General features: G+C 35.4%; 2 protein-coding genes across 2 annotated transcripts; both read left to right on the top strand.

Moving 5' to 3' along the window:
• Positions 1 to 9,628: 9,628 nt before the first annotated feature.
• Positions 9,629 to 12,162, top strand: LOC110682224 (tetraketide alpha-pyrone reductase 1-like). The gene is made up of 6 exons (XM_021858499.1): positions 9,629 to 9,922; positions 10,072 to 10,241; positions 10,458 to 10,646; positions 10,822 to 10,984; positions 11,166 to 11,358; positions 11,734 to 12,162. The coding sequence occupies exons 1-6, from the start codon at positions 9,793 to 9,795 to the stop codon at positions 11,894 to 11,896; spliced, it is 1,008 nt and encodes a 335-aa protein (XP_021714191.1). The 5' UTR covers positions 9,629 to 9,792; the 3' UTR covers positions 11,897 to 12,162.
• Positions 12,163 to 12,422: 260 nt separating this feature from the next.
• Positions 12,423 to 15,330, top strand: LOC110682233 (tetraketide alpha-pyrone reductase 1-like). The gene is made up of 7 exons (XM_021858512.1): positions 12,423 to 12,669; positions 12,938 to 13,090; positions 13,428 to 13,600; positions 13,838 to 14,026; positions 14,132 to 14,294; positions 14,437 to 14,629; positions 14,930 to 15,330. The coding sequence occupies exons 2-7, from the start codon at positions 12,961 to 12,963 to the stop codon at positions 15,063 to 15,065; spliced, it is 984 nt and encodes a 327-aa protein (XP_021714204.1). The 5' UTR covers positions 12,423 to 12,669; positions 12,938 to 12,960; the 3' UTR covers positions 15,066 to 15,330.
• The last annotated feature ends 898 nt before the right edge of the window (positions 15,331 to 16,228 follow it).

Raw genomic sequence — 16,228 nt, 5'->3', positions numbered from 1 at the left:
CATGTTTATGTTTTTATTATTCTTTAAGTAACTGATTTTATCTTTATGTTTCTAAGATAATATTTTCTGTCAAATGTATTTATTTATCTAGCTTATTATTTATCTTATTTGGTTGTTGAATTTTTCTGAATATGATAAGATTTCTGTTTAAGATAAATATTGCTGTTACTTGTGCTTGCTGAGATTTCTAGCTGGAAGATAAACGTTGAATTTAAAAGCAGCTTTGAAGTTTGAATTTGAAAGCTTCGAAATTTCTGGAGTTTGTTGAAGACCCAGAGACTGCTGGCAACGTTTTAAAGTCAGCTTCAAAGCCTTATAAATAGCATGAAGATCAACCGGTTTCATTATCCAAGTTTTTCAAGAAGTCTTGTGCTATTCTAAGAGCTTTAATTCTCTCATTGTTTACTACTTTTCATTACTTAAAAGTGAGGGAAAAATACGAGTGTTCACTTGTGCTAAACTTTGTAATACTTGAGTGATACACTTCGTAGTAAAATTATAATACTCGAAGTTGTTTGAGTGTGTTAGCTTTTATTTCTAGGATTTGAGTGTTTAAGGTGTAGTGGGAAGTACTACGGAGAGAAGATAGTGAGATCTTCTAGGTTGCTTTAGAACTCTAAGGGAAGAAATAAAAGTTGGTTAAAATCCTACGGGTTGGACAACCCTAGGCGGAGACGTAGGCCTTTGTGCTGAACTTCGTAACAATTCCTTGTGTTTATTTCTGTTTTTATTTTTGCCTTATTCTTGCTTTCGTTCTTTGTTTTAAACAGTTTTAACAAAATCCAAAACAAACGTTTATAACCTTCTGCTTACTAACTGTTTTACTGTAAATAGTTTTCAAAGTCTTGATTTGTAAAACAGAGATCAGTTTATTCCGCCCTGTAACTGATCTCAAGGCCTTGACATTTTCTGTTTTGCGAAAAACGCCATACTCTATTCAACCCCCCCTTCTAGAGTATTAATATGTTTATTCCATTACCATTGTGATCCTTTCATTTGGTATCAGAGCAGGTATTCACATAAAGATCTAACAATATGTGAAGATGAATTCCATTGGTGATGGAGGCTTCGCTCAAGGTCGATCCGCAAATCGCCCCCCTCTCTTTTGTGGCAACAACTTTGCTCATTGGAGGTCATTGATGCAAATGTTCGTGATTGATCAAGACCTTGAACTCTGGGAGATTATCAAGAAGGGTCCTAAAGTTCCTATGAAGACCACTGAAAGTGGAGTAGCCGTTCCTAAGAATGATGATGAGTTCAACCAAACGGATCTTGAAAGTGTTGCAAAGAATTATCGTGCTATGAACTTGTTGTATTGTGGACTAGATGCTAATGAATTCAACCGTGTGTCTACATGCAAAAGTGCCAAGGAGATATGGGATAAGCTCGTAGTCACATATGAAGGAACAAGCCAAGTCAAGGAGACCAAAATCAGCATTTTCCTTCGACAATATGAACTTTTTAAAATGCTTTCAAATGAATCTATTAAAGAAATGTTTACTAGATTCACTCAAATTATTAACAATCTTGATTCTCTTGGCAGGTTTTTCTCAAATAAAGAAAAAGTGAGAAAGATCCTTCGATGTCTTCCAAAAGCAAAGTGGGGTCCTAAATTTACAGCAATTGAAGAAGCTCAAGATCTAAGAACCCTTCCTCTTGATGATCTATTGGGAAAATTAATTACCCATGAAATGTCCTTTGATGAAGAAGATGGAGAGCCTGCCTCATCCACAAAGGGGCTAGCTCTCAAAGCCAAGAAAGAAGAAGAGATAGAGGAAGATTCGGATGAAGATGATGATGAAGACCCCTTTGCTCTTCTCTCAAGGAGTCTTACCAAAATCCTCAAAATGAAGAAGAAGTTCTCAAAAGAAAGAAATCATGGAAAATCTGATCGATACAGCAATCGCCAAGAAAAGACTAAGGGAAAGACATACAACAAACTTAATACCTTGAAATGCTATGAATGTGGTGAAGAAGATCACCTTGTACGAGATTGTCCTCAAAGAAAGAAGTCTAAGCCCTACAAAAAGGAATTCAAGAAAAAGGCTATGGTGGCATCTTGGAGCGATTCTGACTCAAGTGATTCAGACGATGATGATCAAGCCAACCTATGTCTAATGGCAGAAAAAGACACTTCTAAAGAGGAACATCTTCAGGTAATTGTAAATAATCTCATGTCTAGTCCTTCAAATATTCTTTCTGAATTCTTGCATAATATGATTATCAATGAGGAAAGCTTGATTCAAGAGTCAAAAATTTTGAAAGAAAAACTCAGTACGCAAGTTGAAACTACTGAGAATTTAATCAAAGAAGTTTCTGTTTTAAAAGAAGCTTATACAGCTCTCGAAAACAAGGTCAAAGTGTCTGAAACTCAGATCAAGGCCTTGAAAACCGAGAACAATACTTTGAAACAAAAACTCACTTCTCTAAATTACTGTAATTATAGTCTTGAAAACGAGAAGAAAAGTCTTTTTGAAAAGTGTTCAAATCAGAAAAGTCTTTTAAATAAACTTTCAAATTCTGAAAATGATTTTAACAAAATTTTTGACAAAGCACGAGGATCCAGAGACAAAACTGGACTTGGTTTTAACAAATATCTTGACAAAAAGAAACCTACTGTTTTTGTTAAAGACAAAGGAAGTTTTAATGGTCCTACCTGTTTTTATTGTTGCAAAAAAGGTCATACCAAGCTTACCTGTCCTTTCAAAAGGAAAGATCCTCATATTATCAAACATTCATTTCCTTATTTTACTCGAGACCAAATTAAGCAAATCTGGGTAGTTAAGGGAACTAGACCACCAAACATGGTCTATCCCGAATATGATTCCAAATTTGCAGTTTGGTCTAGAAAGGTTTGATAATTTGTTATTTTGCAGGAGAGCTTGAAAAAGAAAGATTATAGATGGATTTTAGATAGTGGATGTTCTCGGCACATGAGTGGAAATTCTGCTTTATTCTCTAAGGTTGAAACTAATCTATGTGGAACAATAACCCTTGGAGACAAAAAGAAGTGCAATATCGTTGGCATTGGAAAAATTGGAGGTGATGCATTTAACTCCATTGATGATGTCTATCTAGTTGATGGATTGAAGTACAATCTTTTAAGCATCTCTCAACTGTGCGACAAAGGCAACGAGGTAATATTTGATAGTGAAAAATGTGAAGTGCGTGACAAAGGTGGTAAGATCATTCTAACTGCTCCTAGAAATAATGATGTGTATTCGTTTCATTCTAATCTTGTTGAAAGTTATAGTCTGAAGTGTCTCAAGGCCCTGACTGAAAATACAAGGCTTTGGCACAGAAGACTTGGACATATTAACATGCATACTATGAAAAAGCTGTCTATACAGAGTTTAGTGCGTGGCTTGCCTGAATTAAATTTCAAAGAAAAAGGGCTGTGCAAAGCATGTGCTCGAGGTAAACAGGTTAAAGGTTCTTTTAAGACCAAAAAGGTTGTAAGTACCTCTAAACCCCTTGAACTTTTACATATTGATTTATGTGGTCCTATGCGTGTCAAAACCCCAAAAGGAAAACAGTATATCCTTGTGGTTGTTGATGACTATTCTCGTTTTACTTGGGTTTCATTTTTAAGAGAAAAATCAGAAGCTTTGTTGGAGTTTTCAAAAATTTGCAAAGAAGTTCAAACTGAGAAAAACCTACCTGTGGTAGCTGTGAGAAGCGACCATGGTAGAGAATTTGATCAAATTAATTTTGAAAAGTTTTGTACTAAATATGGTATTTCTCACAACTTTTCAGCTCCAAGGACACCTCAACAAAATGGGGTTGTGGAACGCAAGAACCGCACCCTTGAGGATCTGTCCAGGACCATGCTTTTGGAAAATGCTTTACCAAAATATTTTTGGGCAGAAGTTGTTAACACAGCTAACTATGTTTCAAATCGTTGTTTAATTCTCCCTATTTTAAAGAAAACTCCATATGAGCTTTTCAAAGGAAGGAAACCCAATATAGCTCATCTAAAACCATTTGGATGTACTTGCTTTGCTCATAATAATGGCAAAGATAACCTTGGGAAATTTGATGCACGTAGTGATGAAGCTATTTTCTTGGGATACTCTTCTGTTTCTAAAGCATATAGAGTCTTTAACAAGCGAACTAAGCTTGTTGAAGAAAGCATACATGTTATTTTTGACGAATCCGAAAAGGATACTTTGAGTGAAAGTTTTACAGGTCTAAAGCTGAACAGATACGAGGAACCAGAAACAGATGATGAAAGTGATAAAGAAGCAGCAGAAGCTCCAGCAATGCGCCCTACCCAGAACATCCAAGAACCCATTCAAACCACAGAAGAATTAAATCAATCCTCTGTTTCTCGTCCTCAAAGCCCTGAAAGCTTATCTCAAGACCTTGAACTTGAACCTGAAGCGAGCCAAAATTCATCTCATGGTCTTGAAACAGTACTCCAAGAACCTCCTGCTACCCCCTTACTAATGCGCAGAAAATTCAAACATGCCTCATCTCATCCTCTTGATAAAATCATTTCTGACCCAAAATCTGGAATCCAAACCATAGCAAACTTAAAGTCTCTTTGTGCCTTTCATGCCTTTGTTTCCCTTGTTGAACCAAAAAATGTCAAAGAAGCCTTACATGAACTGGATTGGATTATTGCTATGCAAAGTGAGCTAAATGAGTTCGAGAGAAACAAAGTCTGGAATTTGACTTCAAGGCCCAAAGGAAAATCAATAATTGGAACAAGATGGGTTTTCAGAAACAAGTTGGATGAAAATGGTAAAATTGCTCGAAATAAGGCAAGGTTAGTAGCTCAAGGCTACAATCAAGAAGAAGGTATTGATTATGAGGAAACTTTTGCACCAGTTGCACGTATGGAAGCAATCAGAATTTTACTTGCTTTTGCATCCTTTATGCGTATCAAACTATTTCAAATGGATGTAAAATGTGCCTTTTTAAATGGTTTTCTAAAAGAGGAAGTTTATGTAGAACAACCTCCTGGTTCTGAAAATGAATCTTTTCCTGACCATGTTTACAAACTTGATAAAGCTTTATACGGTCTGAAACAAGCCCCAAGGGCTTGGTATGAACGTTTATCAAAATATCTTTTGGAAAACGGTTTTAAACGTGGTCAAGTTGACAAAACTCTGTTTGTTAAAATCAAAGCAAGTGACTTACTGATTGTGCAAATTTATGTTGATGACATTTTGTTCGGTGCTACTAATGATTCCCTTTGCAAGGAATTTTCTGATATAATGTGCAGGGAATTCGAAATGAGCTTAATGGGTGAACTCAATTTCTTTCTTGGATTGCAAATCAACAAGATAAAGGAGGCATCTTTGTGAATCAAGGCAAATATACTAGAGAGCTCCTTAAGAAATATGATATGCTACAATCCAAAGAAGCAAAAACTCCTATGAGTTCATCACTATCTTTAGACAAAGATGAGAATGGTAAATCAGTAAATCAAAAGCAATATCGAGGTATAATTGGATCTCTTCTTTATTTAACAGCAAGTCGACCTGATATTATGTTTAGTGTTTGTATGTGTGCACGTTTTCAAGCTGATCCTAAGGAATCACACTTAAGTGCTGTTAAACGTATTTTAAGGTATCTAAATGGAACTAAGGACTTTGGTCTTTGGTATCCTAAAAATAGCAACTTTGAGCTTGTTGGGTATTCGGATGCTGATTTTGCAGGTTATAAAGTAGACAGGAAAAGTACTTCAGGTTGCTGCCAATTTCTTGGATCATCTCTCATAAGTTGGCACTCTAAGAAACAAAATTCCGTAGCTTTATCAACTGCAGAAGCTGAATACATTGCAGCCGGTGCTTGTTGTTCACAAATATTGTGGATATCTCAACAGCTTAAAGATTTGGGCCTTAATTATACAGGAATACCTTTAAAGTGTGATAATACCAGTGCTATATCAATTGCTAAGAATCCTGTGCAGCACTCTCGAACCAAACATATTGATGTTCGACATCATTTCTTAAGAGATCATGTGGAGAAAGGTGACATTTCTATCTCTTTCATTCCTACAAATTTTCAAATTGCTGACATATTTACCAAGCCTTTGAGTGAAGAAAGATTTAATTTTATACGGCTTGAGTTGGGAATACTAAATAAGGATGCAACTTCGTAGGGGGAGCCAAGGTACGTTACTTAATTTATTTAATTGCTTTAAGTATTTGTTTTTGTGTTAAGTGCAAATTACTTCAGAGCCCTGAACTATATTTCAAGGCCTTGAAGTAAAACTGCCGAAAAATAAATAAATAAATCTGGAACAATACTTGGTGATTATTCTCGTGAATTCTCATTCAATGTACTTATTTATTATTTCTTTTGAAAACGTTTTCAAAACTCGTACATTCATTTAATCTATTTGATTTTTAAACAGTCGCACCTTTTCACCTTTTTATCTTTTTAATCTGTTTTGAAAAATCTTTTACTATCCCGTACCTATAAATACTTGCCTGCATTCACTCCTTCTCTCTCATCCGCCAAAAAGATTTCACTCTTTCTCTCCTCTGCTACCTCTGTCTTCTCCTCTTCTACACTCTTCCATTATTCTTTTTTCCCTTTCTTCATGGCGCCCAAAAGAAAGCATGTCGCCATTAAACTTGCTTAGAAAAAGAAACAAGCCAAAGCTCAAAAGAAAGCTCCAAAGCAAGTTCCATACTCTGAACCTTCACAATCGGCATCTTCTCATTCACCAATTCGAGAAGAGGAAACCCCATCGAAAGCCATTCCTGTCAAATTTCCTGAGAAATCTCAAGCTTCGGCTTCTCAAGAATACACTTTTGAAGTTCCATCCTCTCTCCCTCCTTCATGGTTCAAGAATTTCACAACCCTTGGTAAATTGAAGGATGGGTATCACTCTCGCAAGATTTGTTCTTGTGAACCAATTGCTATGGATCTTGTCAATTCCTCATCGCTTCGATGTTTCAAGCTATTTCGTGAGTCTTCTCTTGTTCATCTTGCTTCTCTGCCTAATTTTGCATACCCTCGTCTCACTCTTTTATTTTATCTTAATATGACTCTTGTTAATTCTAGTGAGGGGCCTTCAATTGAGTCAATTGTTAAAGGAATCAAAATTAGATTAACTAATCAGATTCTGGCAGAAATTTTGGGGGTTGCTCCTGTTGTGTATGATAAGTCCTTTCCTTCTCGTCTTTCTTGTATTACTGCTGCTAGGACTCAATTTCTTTTGCCTAATACTCCTACCTCAAAGCAGCTCACTCACTCTTCTCTTGATCTTGAACCTAAGATCATTTTCCAATTTCTGACTCGAACTATTATGCCCAGATCTAATTCAAGGGAATTATTGACTGATCAATGCCTTGAAATTCTGTATTTGCTGTTCAATGGCTATCCTCTTGATCTGCCCTCCATTATTCTCACATATATGTCTCACATCTACAACTCTACTCGTCTTGCTACCCTTCCCTATGCTAACCTTTTGCCAAAGATCTTCAAATTTTTTGATGTTCCAGTTGACACAGAGGAAGTAGATCGTCTTACTACTCCTAGTGTGGGCCTGGAACTCTTCAACAAAATCGGAATTTTCAGGGTTGGAAGGGATACATGGAAGTTCATCTCAGACCTCTCTGATGAAGACCTTGCTGCCATTCCCTCTGCCTATAAACCCAAAGCTGATATTCCTGTTCCTGCTTCAAAACTTCAAGCTCTGGAATTTGGCATGGAGGATCTTCGCCAGTCCATGTACTCCCTGTTTGCAGATGTTGAGAGGAAGCTTGATGAAATCAGTGCTCAGTTGGCTGGTTGAGCAGGGGAGTTGCAGGACTCAAGGCTTATTTCTGATTTTCAAGGCCTTGATGTTTTTTAAGAAGTTATTTTGCTTCTTTTGGTCTGTAATAACTTTGAACTTATGTTTTTTAGTTGTTTTTCAACCTTTGTTCCAGACATTTTCTCCCTTGATTGGATGTCAAAAAGGGGGAGAACATCTGTGTTTGTGTGTGTTAGTTTTTGGAAAGTTTTTGGTATATATATGATTAATGTTTTTGAATGATGGTTATTATTTATGCTCCTTATGTTATCTTACTCTAATCATACTTGTTCTCTTTATTATTTGTCACAGGTTTTGACTTCCATCAAGGGGGAGATTGATGACTCCACCTTGTTGTTTCCCTTGTTGTTTCGTTTATATTCCTACTTAGTTTTATATTGGATGATGGAAGTCAAAATGAATAGTCAATGTTTATTTAATATGCTAATATGTTTAGTTTATTTATCTTAGCTTATTTTATGATTCTGTCAAATTATATTCGAATATATCCTGCTAAGTATGCTAACCTATTCGTATATTCTGCTATAAGCATGTTTATGTTTTTATTATTCTTTAAGTAACTGATTTTATCTTTATGTTTCTAAGATAGTATTTTCTGTCAAATGTATTTATTTATCTAGCTTATTATTTATCTTATTTGGTTGTTGAATTTTTCTGAATATGATAAGATTTATGTTTAAGATAAATATTGTTGTTACTTGTGCTTGCTGACCTGGTTTTTAGGAAGCTAAGTATGCTGTAACAGATTTCTAGCTGGAAGATAAACGTTGAATTTAAAAGCAGCTTTGAAGTTTGAATTTGAAAGCTTCGAAATTTCTGGAGTTTGTTGAAGACCCAGAGACTGCTGGCAACGTTTTAAAGTCAGCTTCAAAGCCTTATAAATAGCATGAAGATCAACCGGTTTCATTATCCAAGTTTTTCAAGAAGTCTTGTGCTATTCTAAGAGCTTTAATTCTCTCATTGTTTACTACTTTTCATTACTTAAAAGTGAGGGAAAAATACGAGTGTTCACTTGTGCTAAACTTTGTAATACTTGAGTGATACACTTCGTAGTAAAATTATAATACTCGAAGTTGTTTGAGTGTGTTAGCTTTTATTTCTAGGATTTGAGTGTTTAAGGTGTAGTGGGAAGTACTACGGAGAGAAGATAGTGAGATCTTCTAGGTTGCTTTAGAACTCTAAGGGAAGAAATAAAAGTTGGTTAAAATCCTACGGGTTGGACAACCCTAGGCGGAGACGTAGGCCTTTGTGCTGAACTTCGTAACAATTCCTTGTGTTTATTTCTGTTTTTATTTTTGCCTTATTCTTGCTTTCGTTCTTTGTTTTAAACAGTTTTAACAAAATCCAAAACAAACGTTTATAACCTTCTGCTTACTAACTGTTTTACTTTAAATAGTTTTCAAAGTCTTGATTTGTAAAACAGAGATCAGTTTATTCCACCCTGTAACTGATCTCAAGGCCTTGACATTTTCTGTTTTGCAAAAAACGCCCATACTCTATTCAACCCCCCCTTCTAGAGTATTAATATGTTTATTCCATTACCATTGTGATCCTTTCAATGAAAACTGTAGAAAGCTAAACTTTGGAATTGTGGATGTTTCGGGTTCGAAATGTTTGATTGGTATATACTAATAAAGAGAAACTAAACTTTGGAATTGTGGAACATTGGTATATGCAGATTCAAAATGAATACTAGGGTAGAATGGTTTATATCATTATCTGCACAAGAATCATATCCGAAAAAACTTCTGCATGAAGCATATCAAAAAGCTTCTAACACAGATATTGCATGAATGATGTTCAGTCACCAAACTCCGCCTTTCATTCATTTTCTGCTTAATTTCTATTACGAAACTAATGACAGTTTGTCACGAGCATATCGTGTTTCACCATCCTTTTTATCCATCCCAAACCTATGTAAAAGATTGGGATGAGGATGATGGATCAGCCCATGATATATATACACACAAGCTAATATCTGGTTTAGTAAAAAAGCATAGTATTTAGCACAAAATATGGACCAGAAAAAGCTCGAGATCAAAGGCAAGGTTTGTGTAACAGGGGCCTCAGGGTATTTAGCCTCTTGGCTGGTCAAGCGCCTCCTTTCGTCCGGCTATTTCGTCACTGGAACAGTCAGGGACCCAGGTTCATCCAATTTTCTATGCTCTTCTTCACTTTGTGCTAAACTAAGTGTTAGATGATTTGTATGGACTAAGGATAATTTTTTCTTATAATGTATTCTATATAATGATTATGGGGCTCTACTAATAATGAATTAATATGTGAAATAATAGGTGATAAGAAAAAAGTGGAGCATTTGTGGAGGCTTGATGGGGCAAAAGAGAGGCTGAAATTAGTAAAGGCTGATTTAATGGAAGAGGGAAGCTTTGATGAAGCAGTTAATGGTTGTGAAGGTGTATTTCACACTGCTTCCCCTGTTTCAGGATCCAAGAAAGATCCAAAGGTGATTACTCAGCTCCAAAAGATTTTACATTAATTTTTATACTGTTATACTTGATATATTAATGTTACTTGTTAATTACTGTATTTTTTATACTTGTTATACGAGTAATGGGAGTTTACTATCAATTGTGCCTGCAATTTACATTTAGAAGTTTTCTCAATATATAATTTTAGGACTATTTAATTATTGGGAGTAAATTCTTGTAAAAATAATCAGGCAGAAATTCTGGAACCTGCAATAAAGGGAACACTGAATGTGCTTCAGTCATGCAAGAAGAACCCATCACTAAGACGTGTGGTTCTTACCTCATCTTCTTCAACTGTTAGAATAAGAGTGGATATTGATCCTGATGTTCCACTTGATGAATCAGTTTGGAGCTCCACTGAAGTTTGTGAACAATTCCAGGTCTCATAATGTTTCTCATGCTGTTAATTATATTATTTTCATTTCATTGACTATGAAACTGTTGTTTGTAAAGTGAACAACAAGAATTCCATCATAAATAGTGATTTCTATATTCAATATTACAACTGAACTGTGTTAGTTTGCAAATAAATGACGTGTTTCCGCATGAATATAGGTATGGTATGCACTGTCAAAAATCGAGGCAGAGAAAGCAGCATGGAACTTCTGCAAGGAGAACAACATCGATTTAGTGACTATCCTTCCTGCTTTTATAATTGGACCTAGTCTTCCTCCTAATCTTTGCTCTACTGCCTCTGATGTTCTTGGCTTGTTTAAAGGTATCTGGACATCTGTAGACTATATTGTCGCGAATCATTCACAGAAACCATATATTATTGTTTATTTCTTAAGAACGTTTTCCTCATTCCACTTGCTCTTCTGAGAGGAAAAGTAGTATTTGCCAGTCATTTGTTTCTACTTATCATGTTATTAGCTCCTAACTACTCAAATAACTAACAGGGGAAACAAGCAAGTTTGAGTTTCATGGAAGGATGGGATATGTTCACATTGACGACATAGCTCTGTGCCACATCTTGGTTTTTGAGCATAAAGAAGCGCGTGGTCGATACCTTTGTAGCTCCACTGTTATGGAGAATTATGAATTAGCGTCATTTCTAGCATCCCAATACCCGTCTTATCCTATTCCAAAAGGGTAAATCACTTCATCTTTAACTATTTATTTTTAATGGGTTCATCTTTTAACTGTTTGATGGCTAGCATGAAGGCAGGTCTTTATCTTCCTGTTTTGAGTGCTAATGAGAAATATGAGGTGGTATACTTGTATAGCTTTAATCAAACCCCAAAGTTAGTACCCTGAAGTATTTTCCGTACTGCATATTGTGTAGAGGAGTATGGATTTCGATATCCTTAACTCCTGTATAGTACTATGTAAAAGACATGTTGTAGTTGTCTATCTATAACAAATTGCACCTACTCTAAATCTCACGGGATCGCCAGCACTAATGGTGCTCCTAGGTCCAAATCCGGTTCTTCTCATACCAAGCATGTGTTGTGTGTCATTTATCAGGTTCACGAAGTTGGATAGGCCATATTACACCTACAACACTTCCAAGATTGAGAGTTTAGGGTTCAAGTTCAAGCCACTGGAAGAGATGTTTGATGACACTGTAAAATCACTTATAATGCAGGGCCATCTTCAGGAGACCATTACCACATATGTGTGTATTTGAAATCATGGAGCTTAGTGCTTTTGATCAAATTCCGTATTACCTTAAAAACAAAATCAACTTATGTTACATTCGAATTTCAGAAAACAACAAAACTATATATGAACTTTTTTTTCGATATAGCTTGACTCCTTGTCACATACTAGTTAGTGATGTATTTTTCGATCAAATTCGTAGGGGGGAGCCTGTAATATAAAGGTTTCATATAATGAAACAATGAGCTGACATTGTCCTGTTTATCTCCTAGATATGCATCACTTTCACGATCTCAAGGGTCTTGTTGCTTTGCTTCAAAATTTTTGGTACTCCGTAGAAAAGTTTGTAGTTGTGCTGCATTAACAGTTAAAACATGGAGTTCTGAAAGATAAAACTTGTCCAGGATGAACAGTTGAAACATGGAGTTTTCCCTCTGAACACCACAAACATACCCTACAACTTCGCAACTTGCAAGTGCCATTAAGTTGTTGAACACAACATCTTGATCAGATTGGAAGATGCATGCATTAATGGATATTGCAATTAAGTTGTGCTAGTTTCTCAAAAGAAATTCCCATGCACGTTTTTTTCATTTAACCATGTAATGTGTGGTACAAATTATTCTTGATGTGTATGTAACATCCAATTAATCAATCAATGAGTATTTTTCTCTTTTTTGTAAAATTAACCATCATATCATTTGTGTTACTACAAGCTTAGCCTTCGCTACTACTGCACGCACACGTTTGCTTTCTCATGTGAATTGCAGCACATCATTTGCTCTCCTGTCCTCCTTCCAGGTACTCTATTCTATTCTTATCTCCCGTAATTTGAAATGCTTCAATAATGAATAATTGCCAAGTGGGTGAGCTTAAAGCTTAAACCAAGTAATTAATTTGAAAATGATGATATTGCAACTTAAAACACCATCTGGTTAAGTTTATGTTATTATAATCATGCGCATGTATGCTACATTGTTACCAGTCTTGTTACGAAACATAATTGTGAATAATTAGTGGTTTGTTTTTGGTCATGTGATGCCTTTTGATTTGGTAATTCTAAAAATAGCATCGTAATTTTCGACACAAAAGATGGAGCAGGAAAAGCCTCAGATCAAAGGCAAGGTTTGTGTGACAGGGGCCTCAGGGTATCTAGCTTCTTGGCTGGTCAAGCGCCTCCTTTTGTCTGGCTATTTTGTCACTGGAACAGTCAGAGACCCAGGTTCATCCAATTTTCTTCCCTTCCTACTAAAATACAACACTTTTAAAAGTGCTAAATTAGTATTAGATGATTCGAAAGGACTAAGGATAATACTACCTTTGTTTCTTATTATTTGCAACTTTGGTGGGTTGCACAGATGAGGAGAGTATAGAGAGAAATGACAACTCAAAAAGGAAAGAAAACATTTGCTGTAATATGAAACTCCTATTTTTATCAAATGTTGCAAATAATATGAAACGGGGGCAGTATTTTCTTATAATGTATCTATATACTTCTGCATCTGTTGATATAATGATTATGGAGCTCTAGTAGTGTTAATTAATATGTGAAATAATAGGTGATAAGAAAAAGGTGGAGCATTTGTGGAGGCTTGATGGGGCGAAAGAGAGGCTGAAATTAGTAAAGGCCGATTTAACGGAAGACGGAAGCTTTGATGAAGCAGTTAGAGGTTGTGAAGGTGTATTTCACACTGCTTCCCCTGTTTCAGGATCCAGGGAGCAAGACGCAAAGGTGAATACTATACTGAATACTCATCTACTCCACAATAATATTACATTGTTTTGTCATACAACTATTACACTTGTATATTATTGTTACTTGTTGATTATATTGTTTAAACATACACTTGTTATATGACTTATGGGAGTATGCCATCAATTATGCCAGCAAATTTACATTTAAAATATATCTCATTATGTAGTATTAGGACTAATTATCTACTGGAAACAATTCTTGTAAAATTTTCAGGCCAAAATATTGGAACCTGCAATAAAGGGAACATTGAACGTGCTTCGGTCTTGCAAGAAGAACCCATCACTAAGACGTGTGGTTCTTACCTCATCTTCTTCAGCTGTTAGAGTAAGAGAGGATATTGACCCTAATGTTCCACTTGATGAATCAGTTTGGAGCTCCACTGAACTTTGTGAACAATTCCAGGTGCTGTCATAATGTATCTCATATTCTCATGCTGTAAAATCTACCACTGAAATATGTTCAGTTTGCAAATTAATAACTGTGCATAGGTTCGTCACATGAATATAGGTATGGTATGCACTGTCAAAAATTGAGGCAGAGAAAGCAGCATGGAACTTCTGCAAGGAGAACCACATCGATTTAGTGACTATCCTTCCTGCTTTTATAATTGGACCTAGTCTTCCTCCTAATCTTTGCTCTACTGCCTCTGATATTCTTGGCTGGTTTAAAGGTATTTGGTTAAAGTTTGTGTGTTATATATCCTATACTCATTTTATAATGTGGGAATGTCTTACATAGTCGAATTACAGAAGATTGTACATTACTAGAGAGTTATCATCATATTTGCTCCTAATTATTCAAATAACTTACAGGAGAAACAAGCAAGTTCGAGAATAGCGGAAGCTTGGGATATGTTCACATTGACGACATAGCTCTGTGCCACATCTTGGTTTTTGAGCATCAAGAAGCACAAGGTCGATACCTTTGTTGCTCCACTTTTACGGAACCTTACGAATTAGCATCGTTTCTAGCATCTCAATATCCGTCTTACCCTATTTCAAAAGGGTAAATTACTTCATCTTTAACTATTTTATTGAAGGATAGCATGAAGGCAGGTTCAATCTACTTAATTTGAGTACATAACAATGAGAGAGATATATTATGGTATAATTGTATAGCTTTTTGTTAACAATTCGTTACTGATTTTCGTACTATGTAAATGATATGATGTGTCAATTAGATGTATAACGAAGTAATACTAGTCCATGAATCATGGGAGCACCAGGGCTAGTAGGTGCTCTTGGGTCCAAATCCGATCCGGCTCGTCTCATGTCAAAACATTTATTGCATGTGTTGTGTTTTCAGGTTCACAAAGCTTGATAGGCCAGATTACACTTACAACACTTCCAAGATTGAGAGTTTAGGGTTCAAGTTCAAGCCACTGGAAGAGATGTTTGATGACACTGTAAAATCACTCATAATGCAGGGCCATCTTCAGTAAGTTAGCAATACCCTAAAAAATGTGTACTTGCTGAGAGCACTTAGACATAGTGATTTTGATCAAATTTCATATAACCTTAGAAAAAATGTCACTTTATGCTATATTACCTTATTATTGTATTTTTTTTTCCTACTAAGTTTGGCTCCTTGTACAACAAAACTACATGTGTTCTATTTTCTCAACAAAATTTGGCTCTTTATCTCTCACATAGTCACATACTAGTACTACTGTATTTTTCCTTGATTTCGCCGCTATAAGCCTGTAATATAAATGTTTCATATAACGAAACAAATGAACTGAAATTGTCCATGTATCTCCTTCATATGCATATCACTCTCACAATCTCAAGGGACTTGTTGCGTCACTACGAATTTTTGGTACAAAAGTTTAATTTGTTACAGTGATGCACTGATAATATGCATCTCTGAAAGGCAAATCTTGTACTGCATTAACATACAGTTAAAACATGTAGTTTCCCCTCAAAACACTACAAACATACCCTACAACTTTGCAAGTGCCACAATATAGTTGAACACAAAAATCTTGATTAGATAGGAAGATGCATGCATTTATGGATATAGCAATTAACTTGTGGTGCTAGCTTCCCAAATGAAAAAAATACTATTTCCATGCATAAATTTTTCATTTAAGAATATAATGTGTGGTACAAATTATTCTTGGTGTGTAACATCCATTTAATCAATCAATCAGTTGTATATTACCAATAATAGTTATTAGCTTTGTACCAAGGTTGATATTATTTGGGGCATAAGACAAACAAAAACAACGATGATATATAAATAAACATTTGAATTAAATTGTCGTATTGGCCTATCACAAAATTACTCAATAATCATTTAATCAGTAGTCACAAACTCATCGCAAATATTACATTACTTTTAAGCTTATTTTATACGATCAACGAATCAAAGTGTAACTAGTGAAACCTTATAGTCAGTCATTCACAAGTGTTGTACAGCAAACTTAGAAAAATGATCTTGAAAACAAGTGAAGCAAACTTTAAGGAACGAATAAAGTATTACGTATTTGAGTTGCAGGACTAATAAACATAACCTCATGACGTATTTCGTACTAACGTACAACACAACATAACAATGTCATACCCTATCAAAAAAATTACTGGAATTCTGGAAATAATAAAT

This window comes from Chenopodium quinoa, unplaced genomic scaffold, assembly GCF_001683475.1.
Source record: "Chenopodium quinoa cultivar QQ74 unplaced genomic scaffold, ASM168347v1, whole genome shotgun sequence".
NCBI classification, from domain to species: Eukaryota; Viridiplantae; Streptophyta; class Magnoliopsida; order Caryophyllales; family Amaranthaceae; genus Chenopodium; species Chenopodium quinoa.
This window is presented reverse-complemented; position numbering and strand designations above follow the sequence as displayed.

What these genes read in the sequence shown, in the direction of transcription:
- LOC110682224 (XM_021858499.1), top strand. Translation starts at nt 9,793, where the DNA reads ATGGACCAGAAAAAGCTCGAGATCAAAGGCAAGGTTTGTGTAACAGGG. An exon ending in TGTTCTTGGCTTGTTTAAAG is followed by an intron (nt 10,985 to 11,165) that starts GTATCTGGACAT and finishes AATAACTAACAG; the next exon opens with GGGAAACAAGCAAGTTTGAG. An exon ending in TCTTATCCTATTCCAAAAGG is followed by an intron (nt 11,359 to 11,733) that starts GTAAATCACTTC and finishes GTCATTTATCAG; the next exon opens with GTTCACGAAGTTGGATAGGC.
- LOC110682233 (XM_021858512.1), top strand. Translation starts at nt 12,961, where the DNA reads ATGGAGCAGGAAAAGCCTCAGATCAAAGGCAAGGTTTGTGTGACAGGG. An exon ending in AACTTTGTGAACAATTCCAG is followed by an intron (nt 14,027 to 14,131) that starts GTGCTGTCATAA and finishes ACATGAATATAG; the next exon opens with GTATGGTATGCACTGTCAAA. An exon ending in TATTCTTGGCTGGTTTAAAG is followed by an intron (nt 14,295 to 14,436) that starts GTATTTGGTTAA and finishes AATAACTTACAG; the next exon opens with GAGAAACAAGCAAGTTCGAG.